Source organism: Montipora foliosa, chromosome 10, assembly GCF_036669935.1.
Source record: "Montipora foliosa isolate CH-2021 chromosome 10, ASM3666993v2, whole genome shotgun sequence".
NCBI classification, from domain to species: Eukaryota; Metazoa; Cnidaria; class Anthozoa; order Scleractinia; family Acroporidae; genus Montipora; species Montipora foliosa.
Window position 1 is genome coordinate 32408205 of NC_090878.1, and position 15941 is coordinate 32424145.

A 15941-nucleotide genomic window follows, 5' to 3' on the forward strand; every position below is an offset into this window, starting at 1 on the left:
CGGCGCTTCCGGGGCGAGCAACGAGGCTTGAGCCACAGGCCATGAGCAGAGCACACAGGCCTCCACGGCAACTCTGCGAGCGGCCACCACCCACCAGGCACCGTCACACTGACCAAGTCAGTGGAGATACTTACCAACCCTATACTTACCGAATCCACCAATGAGGGAGGGAAGGGAAGGGGAAAAAAGCGGAACAACTGAACGCTTGCTGCTTGAAACAAACAGCACCTCACACAGCAGAAACGACCAGCACGTGCGAATCGAGAAACCCCGTATGTCACCTCAATGCGCCTGATTCCCAGACCACCGCTGACCAGCATTGGCTTGATTTTAACTTAGCCTAAATTACATTTAGCCACATTTAAACTCATCGCCAATGGACGAGCTTGGAGATGGTGCCTGCCAAAGTGGGCGGCGCTTCCGGGGCGAGCAACGAGGCTTGAGCCACAGGCCATGAGCAGAGCACACAGGCCTCCACGGCAACTCTGCGAGCGGCCACCACCCAAAGACCACCCCAAGGGTGCTTGGAAGGCGAAGGGGCCGCGAACAGGGATGACGTGGAACCTGCGCCACCACCCAAACTCACACAAGCACCCACCCCCAGCTCAAGACACGACACTGGACGACACTTACCCGAGTACCGTGAAGCTGATCATGAAATAAGACTGAGAGGTCTGCTAACCGAGGAAAGGTGAAAAGGAGACACTAAAGCAAGGTCCGCCACAGCTCCTCCGGCCGCGAGGCATGAAGAAGGTTCTGCCTGAGGTAGGAACTGAACCAGGAAATTGCCAAGGACTTCCCGATTGATTAAAGGAGTCCTGGCCAGACACCGCAGGCAGGCGCAAGCGAGCCACAAGCGACCCTAAAAAAACGGAAGAGGACTGGTCCGCTTGATTTCCTGCAATCCGCATGATTTCCTGTGATCCGCATGAATTCCCACGTATACCTGGGTCACGAGCCAACTGAGCCAGACGCGAGATGAGAAGAGAGGGAAGCCAATGACTCGGATGGAGTGCGAATGTACGACTGGTAAGCTGAACTACACCAACGACCCAAGGCCTGAATAAGGTGATCGGGGATGCCGTTGCGAGCTGCCACCGTGGCCGCACCAATGCGAAAACTGTGACTGGAGAAATTGCCCGACACACCCGCTCCAGCAAGGATTTCTCTGAGACGAGCAGTGAGGACAGCGCGAGTTAGGGGCCGACCATCCTGGAAAAGAAAGAGAGGGCCACCCGAGTTCCCTCTCACAGCCAAATAGGCCAAAACAGCTTGAAGGGCGCACAGAGGAAAGCGTCCCCGGCCAATGTGGACAAAGCAGCCTTTCCGAAAAGGGTCAGTCTTGGAGGCTTTAATCCGCACGCGCAGGCAGGAAGGATTGGCGTCAGAGTCTACCGAAATGTCACCGACACTTAAGTGGAGTGCCGGGGTGAAACTAGCCAAATTAGGAACAGTAAATTCAGCAGATCGGAGGAAGCCGAAATATGCTAGGTTGCAGGCGGCCCAAAACATGCAGTGGTCGAAAATTGATAAATCCAAAGACCTAAAGATGATCATCAAAATGTGATCCGTAATAGGAAGGCGCTGAGCCTCAGGGGAACCTTGGGTCCGTTTGATCCCACGAAGAACCCGCTGCAAACGTAGACAGTTCACCAGAGGGTCTGGGAAGCCTTCTTCGATATGCAGGGCACGAACTGCTGAAAGGTAAACTTTGATCGAAGAGTGCTGAACCGATCCCGCCAGAAAAGTGGCAAAGAGGCACAATGTCCATTCATCGGTGGGGCACGGGGAGCCACTGGGATGCAACTTGCCCAAATGCGCACAGAAGTTGACAAATTTCCTCTGGCCAGATGCGTAAGATCTCCGGGTGGAGTCAGCCAAACCATGGGCTAACAGGAACTGGCACTGCCGCTCTAATGAGAGCCAATCAATTCTTCCAGGAGATGAGGTGGAATGGACACTGGAAGCGACTGAGCCTGGGGTGCTAACCTCCGGAACTCCTGCCAATGAAAGCGGGACAAAGCGTCAGCAGTGCAATTATGAACCCCCGGAACATGCTGAGAGGCAAAGGAGAAATTGAAACGAGCCGCTGAGGCGAGAAGATGGCGAAGCAAGCGCATTAACACGGGAATCCTGGATGTTCTAGAGTTGAGGATATAAACCACGGCCTCATTGTCGGTGCGAAACAGAACATGGCGCCTGGCGAAGTGGGGCCCCCAAACATGAGCGGCAATGATAATCGGGAACAACTCTTTATAGGCGATAGAGTGAGAGGCTTGAGAAGAAACCCATGCGCCGCTGAACCACTCCCCATTGAAGTAAGCACCAAAGCCAAGGGAACCGGATGCGTCCGATGTAACTTCGAGGTCAGGGGTGGCCGACATGCCGGGAAACAACCAAAAATAGACGCCATGCCAAGAGGACAAAAACTGAAGCCACCACTGAAGATCCAGGTGAAATTCAGAATTCAGGCGGATTGGATGGTCCCGTTTACGAAAACACTGGAGCAGATTGATCATACGACGCAGGAAGGTACGACCGGGCCACACGACCTTGGCGGCATGATGTAAGTGGCCAATGAGGGACTCCAGTTCGCGCCGAGTACACCAGCGACGATTCCGCCACGACTGCAGCAGCACCTGTAAAGCAAGGAGCTTGTCCGAGGGGAGGCAGGCCACCTGAGCCACTGAGTCTAACTCAATGCCCAAAACAACTAAACGCGTGGACGGGCCAATGCACTTATCCGGGTGGAGTGGAAGTCCTAAGGAACGGCAAACAGCTATGGAAGTGGCTAAGTTCTCAGCACATTGGTTAGTATCCGGCGGTCCTGCAGTAATAAAATCGTCTAAATAATGTAACAGCGCAGAAACATTGTGTGTATGTAGGAGAATCCACTCCACCATGTCCGCCACAGAATTGAAAATATAAGGAGCAGAGCGGAGGCCAAATGGTAACGCTAAATCAACATAATAGTGCTTCCGCCATCTCATACCCAAGAGATATCGATCAGATGGATGGACAGCTATGTTGCGGTAGGCTGCCTCAACATCGAATTTAGCAATCAGGGCACCTAAGCCATAGCTTGAGATCATACGAATGATCTGATCAACCGTGATGTATTGCATGGTAAACTCGTCAGGGTCAATGCCATCATTAACACTTAGCCCACCAGGGGATGACAGGTCCACTATGAGCCTCCACTTGCCTGGTTGACCCTTTTTAGGGATAACTCCAAAGCTGCTAACGTGCAAATGAGGGAAAGGTGGGGAGGAAAAAGGTCCTGCAACCCTCCCAAGGGAGACCTCGTTAGCCAAGTAGCGGTCAATGACCTCGGAGTGTTGATTAGCAGAGGCCTTGTTTGACTTAGCTGATTTTAATTTCTTGGAATGCTGAAATCCCAGGCGAAAGCCATTCCTGAGGCCGTCCAAGACAAAGGCGACAAGATGTTGGTCCGGATGTTGGGACAACTTGGCAGCGAACACTTCAGGCTTTAGAGGGCTAACCACGGACACCGGGGGCAAGGGGTTGGAGACTGGAAGGAAACAGAATGAGAGATGGTAATTCCCCGCTAACGACCCTACCCCCCCCCCTCCTGAAGTAAGGGCAGCAATACAGCAACAGTGAGAAAAGTTTAATTCAACAAGCCCAGAGCACAACAGGGGCAAGCAAAGAAAACCGTGAAAAATTCTAATAAAACTGAACAATCGACTAACTGAGCAAACTGAGCAATCGACTAACTACATAACTACTAACTGAGCAATCGACTAACTACATAACTACTAACTGAGCAATCGACTAACTACATAATGACTAACTACATAATGAACGAAGTACGCGCAACATGTTCCAAAGTTCTGAGAGGGGGAAAACTTCTTGGAGCCAATCGTTACTGACGCCGTGCTTTTTGGCCAGCTGAGGCACTAAATGCCGGAGACCGAGATCTGCGCCTGACAGAACTCTCCTGCTTACGTTCTGGTCTAGAACTGCATGAAACAGAACGATGGGCGCCGCCACACGTGCTGCAACGATGATAATAGCGGCAAATCGTATAAGGGGCGGTGCACCTTCCCTTGTTCCAGGACATACAAGGGATCCTCGAAGAGCTGGAACCCACTGGTTCAGAGGAATCCGGCGACGTGCCGAGGTTGGGGCTGCGAGGAGAAGCACCACCGGCGTGAAAAGTGAAGAGCTGTGCGTTCATGGTCGACCAATCGGCCAACCGAGTCGCCGCAGCGTGTTCGCGAAAAGCTTTATCGTAAGCAAGCCAAACCCGTCCGCTAAACTGGCGAGAAATCCGCAAGATTAATAACTTGTACAACGTTAAATCTTTCCAACGATGAGGGAAAAACGACGTTAGGACAAGCGAGTACACCGTGAAGGCTTCCGTCCAAGTGGTGATATCCTCGATACGCCGACGAGGTTTCTTCGGGGGAGCTGATAAAACCAAACGCCCATCGAGCATTAACTGAGGCTCGGTCTCTGAGCTGACCAAATTCGCCGCTAAAAGTTCCGACAAGTCAACGAATTTTCCGCCACGGATTTGCGTCACGAGCTTGGCAGGAACGGGAGAGTAGCCCGGGCCCACGACGAACGGCTGATCCGCCAACGAGTTCACAATAGACAGCGGTGCAATGGATGGCGGCAAATGAGCAGAAACGCCACTTAAAGCCTGCCCCGAAGACGAGACGATTGCCGGGACCGGAGCGTTAAAAGTAGATACAAAAGTAGGTACGACAAGAGGAGAAAGCCTACCTGAGGTCGACGAGCTTGAAAGGGAAGGCGGAAAGCCCGTTCCAGCGGCGAAAAACGTCGAAGCTAAACCGCCCAACGATGCAGATGACGAACTGGCGCCAGGACAGGAGACGGGATCCGCAATCGCTGGTCCTGGTTGCCTTTGCGAAGCCTGAACAGCCGACTGAACAGCCTGATTAATGAGAGACACCAGATCAGGTGAAAGAACAGCAGTTGAGGCCGTCGGAAGTGGATTTGCCGAAGCCGGAACGCTCACCAGTGGCGAGGAAACAACAACAGACTCGCTGGACTGCGAAGACACAATTGAAGACGTACCGCTTGTGTTCGTACTGGAGACCGGCGCTGATGGAGCACTGAGAGAAGAGAGAGCCGCTGCTAAGCTGTTGTTGGTTTGCCGGGCGGTCATAACGGCGAGGACGACGGAAAGACGAAAAAAAAGCGGAACAACTGAACGCTTGCTGCTTGAAACAAACAGCACCTCACACAGCAGAAACGACCAGCACGTGCGAATCGAGAAACCCCGTATGTCACCTCAATGCGCCTGATTCCCAGACCACCGCTGACCAGCATTGGCTTGATTTTAACTTAGCCTAAATTACATTTAGCCACATATAATCTTATCAGTGAGACATCCACAAATTAAACAGATGAATCCCTCAAAAGCAAAATTTTAATTGTTCTTAAAAATTTACACTTCCTTGCTCATGGAATGGAAGAAAAAGTCCTGTTAATTGTCATACATGAAGACCTCTTGGAAACTCTATATTACTAATTTTTGTGGCAGTCTCTGACGTTATATGATTTTACTGTAAGTTAAGATACTGCTACATGTATCTACAGTATGCTCCCCTGCCTTAAAAACTTAATAAACTGCACTATTCTTAACATATATCTACTACCAAGGGCATCTACTCATGTGTCACACCTACAACCACTTAATTAACCACAAAAGATTTAGCTCTGAGCATTATTACATTCTACCTTGCATGCACACCACTTTTCTCCAAACTTGTTATTAAATTTTTGACCCCAGATGTTGCGTTTCTAGCTTTCTGATTGGTTCAGTGAGTCTCGGTTATCAGCTTATATACCATATGACCTACATGTAATAATATGGTCCTACGGTTATCGGTTATCAGTCGTTGATTATCGGTTATCTAATCGATTATTGGTTAGCCCAAGGGTCCAGACACTAAGAATTCAATGACAATTTTATAACAATAATTATTCCATTCACGCTTGTTGGATATGAAATTGGTTAGAGCCAACTTGGCACTAAGTGCCTCATTGGCTATTTACCATATCATATCCAATGCATGGTTAGAGCCAACTTGGCGCTACATGTACATGTAGGTGCCTCTTTGGCTATTCACCATCTCATATCCAATGCATGTTTGAGGAATAATTGTTAATTATTCTGCTAGATGTTTCTACTTTTCTGGGGTGAAATAATTTTGGTCTTTCTGACCACAAGCTATTCAAGCCCCTGGTCTGCGCTTTACTGATGTGTATACTCTATTTTAAACAGAGTTAACTGGAGAGATTGCAGTGTAACATGAAGTGCTAGATTTCTATCCCATATGAACCATGTGAGCGTTAGCCTTACTGATGGAACTGGGCCCACACAAGGACAGAGAAAAACTCTGACCAGGGTGGGAATTGAACACACGACCTTCAGGTTAGATCTCGGCCGCTCTACCGACTGAGCTACAGGGTCAGACGGGAGCAGGCCGTGGGAACTGAAGATGTTAAAGTCACGGCAATTAACATGTACAAGTACAACAAGTACAACATCAACATTAACATGTACAACCTTTGTATAAATGAACCTTGAACCTTATACTCTATTTGCTTGGTTTACAAATAACTTGTTAAGAATTGGTAAATAAATAACTAAATAAACAAGGGAGTATTGCCTGAATACCCTGCCACCTTTCTACAGCGCCCAAAGAATCGATGGAAATCGATGATCGGAAAATCAATCGATCAATCAATGGCAATCGATCACGGTTAATTAATTGGCATCGACCGGCATCGACCAATCAATGACCATCGATAATCACACAAAAGTAGAGGCGAACTTCATCGAGTGTCATTCATTGGCGTTCCTGTTGGTAATCAATCAAAATCGATGTTCCTTAATTCATATCGATTGCCATCGATTGTCATTGATCATTGTTTCCATCGCTTGTTCAGGCCCCGCGGAACGAGGCAGAATACAATGCATGTTATTGTTATGCAAATAATCTGCGGGGTATTGAAATAACGCTGATAAACAGTATTTTAGTCAAAGTACTCGTTTCAAAACAGTTAGCATTCAATAATTGCTACAAGTATCTTTGTCACAGAACCATTATGGATTCAACAATTGACGGCTACAATCGACTACTTTTTAGCACTTTGTGGTCAAAACAAAGACAGCATTGCATACGTCGAATATTTCCCGAAGATCGACACGGTTCTGAGAAAATTATCGGGCTGCAGGCGAACACGGTGTATTTTCAGAACAAATTTATCGTGTCCTGCTGCCAGACATCTAGACACAGCAATTTTCCGAGAAGGAGGAAATAGGCCCACAAAGTTTTAACAACACAACGCCTTTCAAGAGACTGATCTCTTAATTTAAATGCAGTAAAAAGTTTTCTTACCTTCTCAAAGATAGTGTTTGCTGACAACAGCCCTCGTGAGCAACAACCAGAAACGAAATAAACGAAATGGAGTTTTGTTGAAGCGTGTAAGATCTTTTTCATAATCCCTGACTATCTTCAATGTCGTTTGGCTGTTTGTGTTATTTTCTTAATCAAACGAAATGGGGTGAATCGGGAATCGGGTGAAATGGGAATCAGTAGTGCTATTCTGACCAGCGGACTTCAGTGAAAGAAGAGAATGTCATGTTTGCAATCTTGAAATGAATACATGGAATGATGCTTCCTTGGGGTAGTTACTACTGAACCATACGTGCCAACTTCCCGGATTATCCGGGAGTCTCCCGGATACGGAACGAATCTCCCGGTCTCTCGTACGGGTCATTAAATTTCACGGATAAACACGACTCGAGACCTTTCACAGACGTTCTCCTAACCTGTGATCAGGCTCTATTTTAGTTTCGCGTGGTACGTAACGTGGAGTTGGCGAAACGAAAAATAGAGCCTGACCAAATTCCTCTTCGATATTCCGTCCGCCCACTTTTTTTGATTGATTGACATGTCCTTCATCGGCCAATCAAATTTACTTCCATTACACCAATACACGCGTGGACGGCAGATTCACGCTATTTTGTTTTGACCAGAGTTGATTACCGTGGGAGGCATATTATAAACGAATTCAAAAGTTACCGTTGGCTTTAATTAATTTTGAGAGAAACACATTTAAAGCATGTTGAGTGTTACTTTCTGTACCTTTTCGAACACTATATTGCGGCAAAGGTCGGCGTAACTTCGCTGAATATGCAATCTTTTAAGCTTCACATCTTAATTTGTAATTGAGATAACCTAGCATTTTGTCGTTGGACGGTTTGGCAATAGACTTTTAAAGAAAAAAAAGGAGAAATACATTATTCCTTTAACGTGTTTGCCCATGAAGGTTTCTTTGGTGATTTTTTCGGGTAATATCTTCGGTTGCAGTGTATTTCTAGAAGTTGCGCGCAGTAAAATGATGATAAATTTGGCAGTTAATTTTTTGATGGAGTACGAACTGTAAGATGGACTCGCAAAGTTTCTTTTATTTTTGTACAGTTGGACTCTCTGGAAACATGTCATTTTAGTTTCTGGAGTGCAAGTTTTAAGTTAAATCAAGTGGAAGTTTTATGAAGCAATCTTGACTCCAAACTGTGCAAACAAACCGTGTCATGTACAGTAAGCGATACACAAATATTCAAAACATGCATTCCTGCAACTTGCGATTTTATCAGCATCTCCACGTGTTGATTATGTCCTTTGTCTCATCCAGGAAACCAATATGCATCGGCTTTCATTGCCATTTGAAAGAACCAGCCATTCAGCTTTCAAAACATCAGGGAAGTTTGTGCCAAAGTATTTTCAACCACATGGCCACAGAGCTCGACAGCGGAATCCCTAATTTCACTCTTTCCAGAGATTCAAACCCGATTCTGGACAAGTAATGAGATGTTTCAGATGGTATATCTCCATTTATACAAATAAAATCAAGTTGCACCGTCCACGTCATTGTAAGAAGAAAAGGCAGCAAATTTTTTCGTACACTTATGGCGGATTAGTCTCGAGGACTTCGCGAGATCTCCGCGCAATCACGATGGCATTTTCACTTCCGGCGTTTCACTAGCCTGAAAAAAAAAAATTCGAAAAAATTAATTTTAAAACCGCTAGGATCGCTTTTCTTTTTTTTCCCACCACACTCTGCACGCGAAAAATGATTCATGTAAATCACTCGTAGAAGGATTGGGTGTCAACTGACAGCCTTCACGCGCAATCTGCTTCCTTAGCACGTGCCCGAACGCTGATTGGCTCAACATAATTGCCTTTCAAGTAGGGGGCGGAGTTATTTAGCAAACCGTGAACTGCACGCCAAGTCTTCAAGACCGATTTTCTTGGGGTTTATTTTGACGCCAAAATTACAATCTCTCGGATCTCCTTTTCCGACGGTTTTTAAGATATCGCTTCCAAGTTTTCATTTTTAATACATGTTTGTACTACCCCAAATACCGTGTGAGGAATTTCTCGTTTGTCTTCGGTGACTTACTTTATGGCACTTTTTCTGCCCAAATTAAGTATGAGATGAGAGTATCGACTTTAATGCGTGATATTTCCTTCAATTCTAAACATAAAAAATTCCTCACACGACATTGGAGTGCATTCATCTGTGACTAAGATGCAATAAAGTGCGGTTACTTTCGCACTAAAGTGAAGGGAAGGAGCTTCTACAGCAGACTTAGTCGTCCTGAGTTTGAGGACTAAAAGGCAATATTAAAATACCAAAAAAACTAAAACTTTATTCAAATAATTCAATCTATTAGCTTTAAGATTATATATAGTTTGACTCTATACAAAAAATAGCGACGCCAGACTTTAATTTTCCGCGGACACCTCATTTCCTTTACAGAGACCTGCGGCTGCACTAGGGTACTTAACCGGGTTATATCCAATTAGTTAATTGAAATTAACGGGTTTAAAACAGTTATGAATGCGGCTGCGCCTCTTCGGTGTTAACCACCTTTTAACCGGGTAATGCAAATTAACGCAAGAACAATACATTTTCTTAACCAGGTTAGGTAATTTTAAACCACCTCACTAGGTAGTTTAAGGCGGGTTAACCGGGTTAAGTTTAGGGAATGTTTTAACCCGTGCTTTTATGTTGTTCAACAGTTTTAAGTCGTTATTGCAATGTTTTATTCTACTTTTTGGGCATTTTGGGTGTCACGAAATTACATCATTTTGCGTGACATAGCCCCTTTAAATTGTGGCATGTTATTGGCTGCGGCCGCACTTAGCGAGTTAAGGGCCCACAGACGGATTTTTCGCACGTTGCTAAGGAAGTGAAATGTTACTTCCGGTAACTGACGTAATCATATCATGAGCTGACAAGAAAACCCACTCACAAGCAAAAGTCACCGCACGAAATGTTGTTTGCATCGAAGGTTTTTCCTCGCCCTTCCTCGCGCTCGTTCTCAGATCAACTGACTGCGCATGCGTAAACGAACAGACTTCCGGTTTTGAGAAAAAGCTAAATTTCCAGCGGTCTTTAAATTGAATTAATTTTTTTTCTACATGGCACGTTTCACCCCCAAATACTGAATATAGCGAAGCATTGATTTTTTCAAATCATCTTTTTTGAAAAAGTTATGGGTATTTCAGTATCGTTTATGTCTTTAAAGAGAACATTTTTCAAAATAAAAAGAAAACCATGCTTGGCTGGATGCAAAAACGAAAACAAATTATCAAACCATCGATTAAATAACCAAATTGCGCAGCATGGAAACAAATTTAGAGTTTTCTTTTATTGGTCACGTGACCACGGGCGTGGCACGATGACGTCATATTTAGGGTCATTGGCTTACAAAAGTTGGAAACTGATCAAAATAATGCCAAATTCTCGCAAATTACTTAACATTACATCCTTAGCAACGCACCTCAAAAAATACGTCAGTGGGCCGTTAACCAGGTTAAATTTTAAATTACCAGTTGGCGTATATTCCATAAACTCCAATTTCAGCAATTTCGGAAATTCTCTTGATTTCCAAAAACAAACTCCGATTTTCGGAAAGAAAAAGCTAGATGCTCGCAGAAACCAACTTCGACTTTAAAATTAGCCAAAAAAACGTGTCCCTGAAGACCTTTCATACGTTCCATAAGTTCCTTAATTTTTTGAAAGTTTCCACCATAAATGAAGGACAGATGCCGCGGTCATTCGAAAGTAACAGTACAGGAGAATGACGACAAAAATTGAAACAAAACAAATCGGGGAAAAAAAGGACACCCCGACCCCGATCCCGACTCCAACCCGGGCTCCGGCTCCGGCCCCGCGTTTCGGCTACTACCGAAAAATTCACCCCGACGTTTTGTTTTCAAGTTTACGGCAAATCGCCTGGATAAGGGTCGTTTTTGCTCAGAATCACTTTGTTTGTGATGCAATGATGATTTTATCAGTAAATGAAGTTTGCATTACCATCAAATTTTCCAGTTTTAAACTCGTGATTAACTCAAGATTTCTCCTAAACAGCCTAAAATAGAGTGACATAGCCCCTTTAAGTTCACCTGGATATAAATTTCAGAGAAAGTACAAATTGCTAATAAATACTGTACAACTTGTTTAAATTACTGACGTTACTCTTAGAGACTACTACGGTAAAATTGTTGGAAGTAAACTTTTCTTCTTGACCATCGGTTTGAGTAACATGTTTGGGGGGCGATCCCTTTAAAAATGACTTCTTAGAGCCTTGCAAAACATCAGAAACAGCTTCGCGTTCTCTACTACTGTCTCTTTGATAAACATGAAGAGATTTCATGATCACGTCCCTATGACCCGTACGATCCATAATTAGCTTCTACTGCACACCCATTCCTAATGCTAATAAGCATGTGGTCGCCCTCAAAGGGTGGTTTGTGTGAAAACCTTTCATATTAGTTTTACCGCACAGATTCCGAACTACATTTCACAACTTACTTTTCCTCATTGACTAACGCGTAAACCCTACTTTATCCTCTACGTTGAATTGCTTTTTTGGTGACAAATAGAAGCACCTACTTTTGTCTTCGTCTGTTGAGCACTTAGTTATATACTTATTACGCAAGCCTCCCTGGATTTGAAATGTTTTCGTGCTGGCCTCGGTTGTTTAAAAGGTGGATAACGCTACCCACCGGATAAATCAATATCCAGCGGATAAACACTAGCCACACCAATTGAGTTATCAAGTGATGAAAAGTGCTTTATCCAGTGGATTATATGGAACTTATGGAACTTTATTTAATAAAAGTGCAGTCGTTCTAGCGCTGCAGCACTAATTAAAGGACGCTCTAAACTGAAATTAGCAATTAACGCAAATCAAGTCAAATGTTGGTTTTTGAGGAGAGGGATAACCGGAGTACTCGGAGAGAACCTCTCTGTGCAGGGCAGAGAACCAACAAACTCACATATGACTCCAAGTGTGGGAATCGAATACGGGACACATTTATGGGAGGCGAGTTCTCTCACCACTGCGCCATCCCTGCACCCCATAGCGCTATGGATCCTTCGAACAACTGGGGCCTGGACAACAACTTTTGCATTAATTCTGCGATGCTGCAGACCACCTCTTAAGTTCTTTTCTCCAAAGGATAAGTACCTCAGTCGAGTGCGCTCCTCTATAACCTCCAGCTGTGAGAATGTCAAGATTCTGTGTTCTTCACCACTACGAATTTAAGAGGAATGAACTTTCTAAACAAATATACCATGGTGTTTACAGGTGACTTTGGCTTGCTTCCGTTGTTTTCTAAGACCTGAGTATGTCAATCATTTCATTTCAGAGTCCAATGAATCTTGAAATAACTTGTATCGCGAGTCTCGAAATATGTCCCTATCTGCATTTCCATTTTCTCTCAAATACCGTTGTATTCCAACGCGGCAGACCGATTGAGTATAAGGTGTTGGGAGGGAGAAGTTAAAAGTGCCATCCTCCTTTTTGATTTCATACAAAAAATTGCTCAAGCAAAAGCAAAGTTGCACGTCACATATTGTAAATAATAGATTTGCCTCCGGTATCACAGGGAAATCATCTTTCTCCTTTTTATTCTACGGGCAGTAAATTCGCGCCTCTCTTGAACCCAGTCATCCCAAACGGATACCGCCCATCAAGAAGCTTTTATTGTGTTAGCTAGTATTCGCTGTCTGTTACGTTGGGCAACCCCTTTATCGGTAGTTGCTTCTATACCTCGCTTTTTTCCTTTCGTTATGGTTACCATATTTTCTTGGACCTCATTTGCGTCGTCGGCATTTGTCATAGCGCAATGTCCTTAAAACGAGAAATTCGTTTCACCGGCCGCATTACTTTCAACCAAATTTGACACAAGATCTCCAACGTCCAATTGCAAACATCCTGGTTTGCAATGAGATTGGTTTGACGACTGATATAAAAAAATCTCACGGGATGGATGGTTCAAGGGAGCCGCCAAAATTGCTCTGGGTTAGTCAGTCATCTCTTTGTGACAAACCTACTATTTGATCACTCCACATGGATTGCCATCGAAATTGGCCCTACTTATTATACAATATCTCAAGAGAAGTAAATTAAATCTTAACCTCGCCAACTGACAAATAAGCATGTTATTTACCTGTCCCTATGTCTAGGGGTATGCAATATATTCCGACCTCGGGTATGCCCTCTTGGCGGTACCACACGTACCCCGTCGTTCCAGGTAAAAAACCCTCACTTGGACGCCACTAGTTTGAAATGTCAATAAAGGCTTGTATTCTTCTTTGATCTCTTTCTCGAATCTGTCGTAAAATACGAGACTATGAAAAGTGTTTACTACATGAGCAAAAGAGACAGATATTACCAGTTTGACTGATTTTATGCCAATATTAATTCATTTTCAGCTCGTTTTTCTGAGGAACAGAGTACCGCCTCTGTTTACTTGACATCTGTCACTCGATAGCTCTTGAAAAACGCGCCAATAAGTTTGAAGGATCCTTAAAAATGAATAGAGAGTTGTAAGAGAGTTCGCTTTAATTCGCGCTTTACCCACTAAGAACACAAAATTTCATATATTTGCTGCCGCAGTGAGTGAGGCTGAAGCGAACGAGCGAGGAACCTCTCTAATTGGGGGCTTCGAAACGTAAGGAATTGTGGTTATGCGCGAATAGAGGATTTAAGATGGGCGGTAAGTTCTCGTTACCCAGACGATTTGAACAGTTCGCTGCTAGCTAGCAGAGGTCTCTTCTTTTACGTTTGCTGGTCTGACACAGCGCAAGACTAAAAGAAAGCTCTGTGAGCAGGGAATTAAAACAGAAGATTGCATTCTGCTCTGTTTTTTAGAAACTCCTGGTTTATTTTCGTTTCCTTGACGTTTCTTGTATTCGTTTATATAAACTCCGTCTCAGCTTCGTGAAATACAAATGGGAAAAGCTGTCAGGATGAACTAAAGTGATGAATGGTCAAGATTCCGTTAAATATGAGTGTTCCGATTGAAAAGAAGGCATACGGCGTCTGCGAAAGGGTCTCCCATGTCGTATATCTCCATAGTCTCCCATCCACATACCAACCCTGCCCGACAGTGCTTAAATTCTGTAAACTTTCTGTTCGATTTTGTGATGCTTTGTGAAAGCAGTTTATAGTTTTCGTATATAGTACTTTATGAGTCACATGAAAAGTAGAACTAATATCCACAGCACTTGGCGTTTCATCTTTTTCATAATCGGCATGTAAAATGACTAGTTTTCATGCTGGGCATCAGTGTAAAAATGAATTTTCATGTCGGGCATGAGCACCAAGTTTTTCATGTCAGGCATGTAAAAACCAGATGTACCGGTCCTCCCACGATCGCCTACTATTTATGACACCATTTTAGTTACAGCAGCAACCAGGACATGAAAAAAACATGTAACATATCCTCCGAGCTTTTTCCCAGAGCTTACGCGCGCACGAAATGTGTTGTCGGCTTTTTGGGTGAGACACTTTCTTTAAGTATCTAGTCGTTCTAGCGCTGTAGCGCTAATTGGGGACACTGCAAACTGAAATGAACAATGAAAGCAAATCAAGTCATTAATAATCTGGAAAGATAACCACTGTAAAAGAATATACCCTCCACAGCCGAGATTTTCATAGAAATGCCCATCTTTAAAGAAAACGCCGGTCATTTTCCATGATCGTTAACAAATAGCGATAACAAGGGCATGATTTCCTGCCCTTGAGGTAGCACGCTGGGGATTTTGGCATGAAATGAGGTTTCCATTTTTTCTGCACATGAAAAAAGGGCAAAATTCATGCTCCGTCAAGGAAAGATCCAAAAATCGACCAAAACATTTGTTTCCAAGGCGTTTCGGGTTTATCTTGATTAGTTATGCCCTTTAGCAATCCTTTCAAGGAAACTTGTGTAACTCTTCTGATACTGGTGAAATCAAAGATTGGCGAAGAAATTTGCTGACTCTGGCATCCGTTACCAGCACCTTTGACAACTGTTTGCGAAGCATGGCGAACAAGGCCTTCTGCCATTCTTGCAACTTCACCAACAGCATTAGGCAGCTCATCTGTTCGTCGTATAATACGTGGCACTGCTGACCCAGTTTTCCCTGCTATAGCAGAGCTCTCTTTTCTTTTTGCGATCGCCGGGCTGACCAGTACGGGAAAAGAGACCTCCGCCATGGGTCGACAGTCACTCTGTCAAGCATGAGTATCGATTACGTAGCGACCGAATTCTCACGTAATACGTTATGTTGTCAGGACTGACTTAACAACAGCGGAATTACTGTAAAGGAGTGCGTGGGACACAGTGGGCTCAAGTCACAGTCAGCAAGCATATCATGGGGCATGCGGTTTGAAGAGCCAGTGCCGTCCAAGGTTGTGGACGGCGGTTGGATCAAAGTGGTTTTTCATCCCTGGCAGAAGTCTCTTTTCCCGTACTCTTCAGACCAGCGAACGCAAAAAGAAGAAAGACCTCTGCTAGCAGGGAAGACGCAGTTGTACTCCACCGAATGGGCAATTTCCGAGTTGTTGTTTGTCTCGGTTTCGAAGTGAGTCTTGG

At 44.6% G+C, this 15941-nt stretch overlaps 1 protein-coding gene across 1 annotated transcript; it reads right to left on the reverse strand.

Moving 5' to 3' along the window:
* Positions 1-711: 711 nt before the first annotated feature.
* LOC137973794 (uncharacterized) lies at positions 712-5352 on the reverse strand. The gene is made up of 2 exons (XM_068820681.1): positions 4753-5352; positions 712-2000 (listed from the first exon to the last, which is right to left on the reverse strand). The coding sequence occupies exons 1-2, from the start codon at positions 5156-5158 to the stop codon at positions 952-954; spliced, it is 1455 nt and encodes a 484-aa protein (XP_068676782.1). The 5' UTR covers positions 5159-5352; the 3' UTR covers positions 712-951.
* Positions 5353-15941: the final 10589 nt, after the last annotated feature.

Bases quoted from the DNA above. Each gene is read 5' to 3' on its own strand.
- LOC137973794 (XM_068820681.1), bottom strand. From the start codon at position 5,158: ATGACCGCCCGGCAAACCAACAACAGCTTAGCAGCGGCTCTCTCTTCT. The intron at 2,001-4,752 runs GTAGGCTTTCTC...TTTCATTGGCAG, and splicing joins TTCAAGCTCGTCGACCTCAG to GAGTTCCGGAGGTTAGCACC.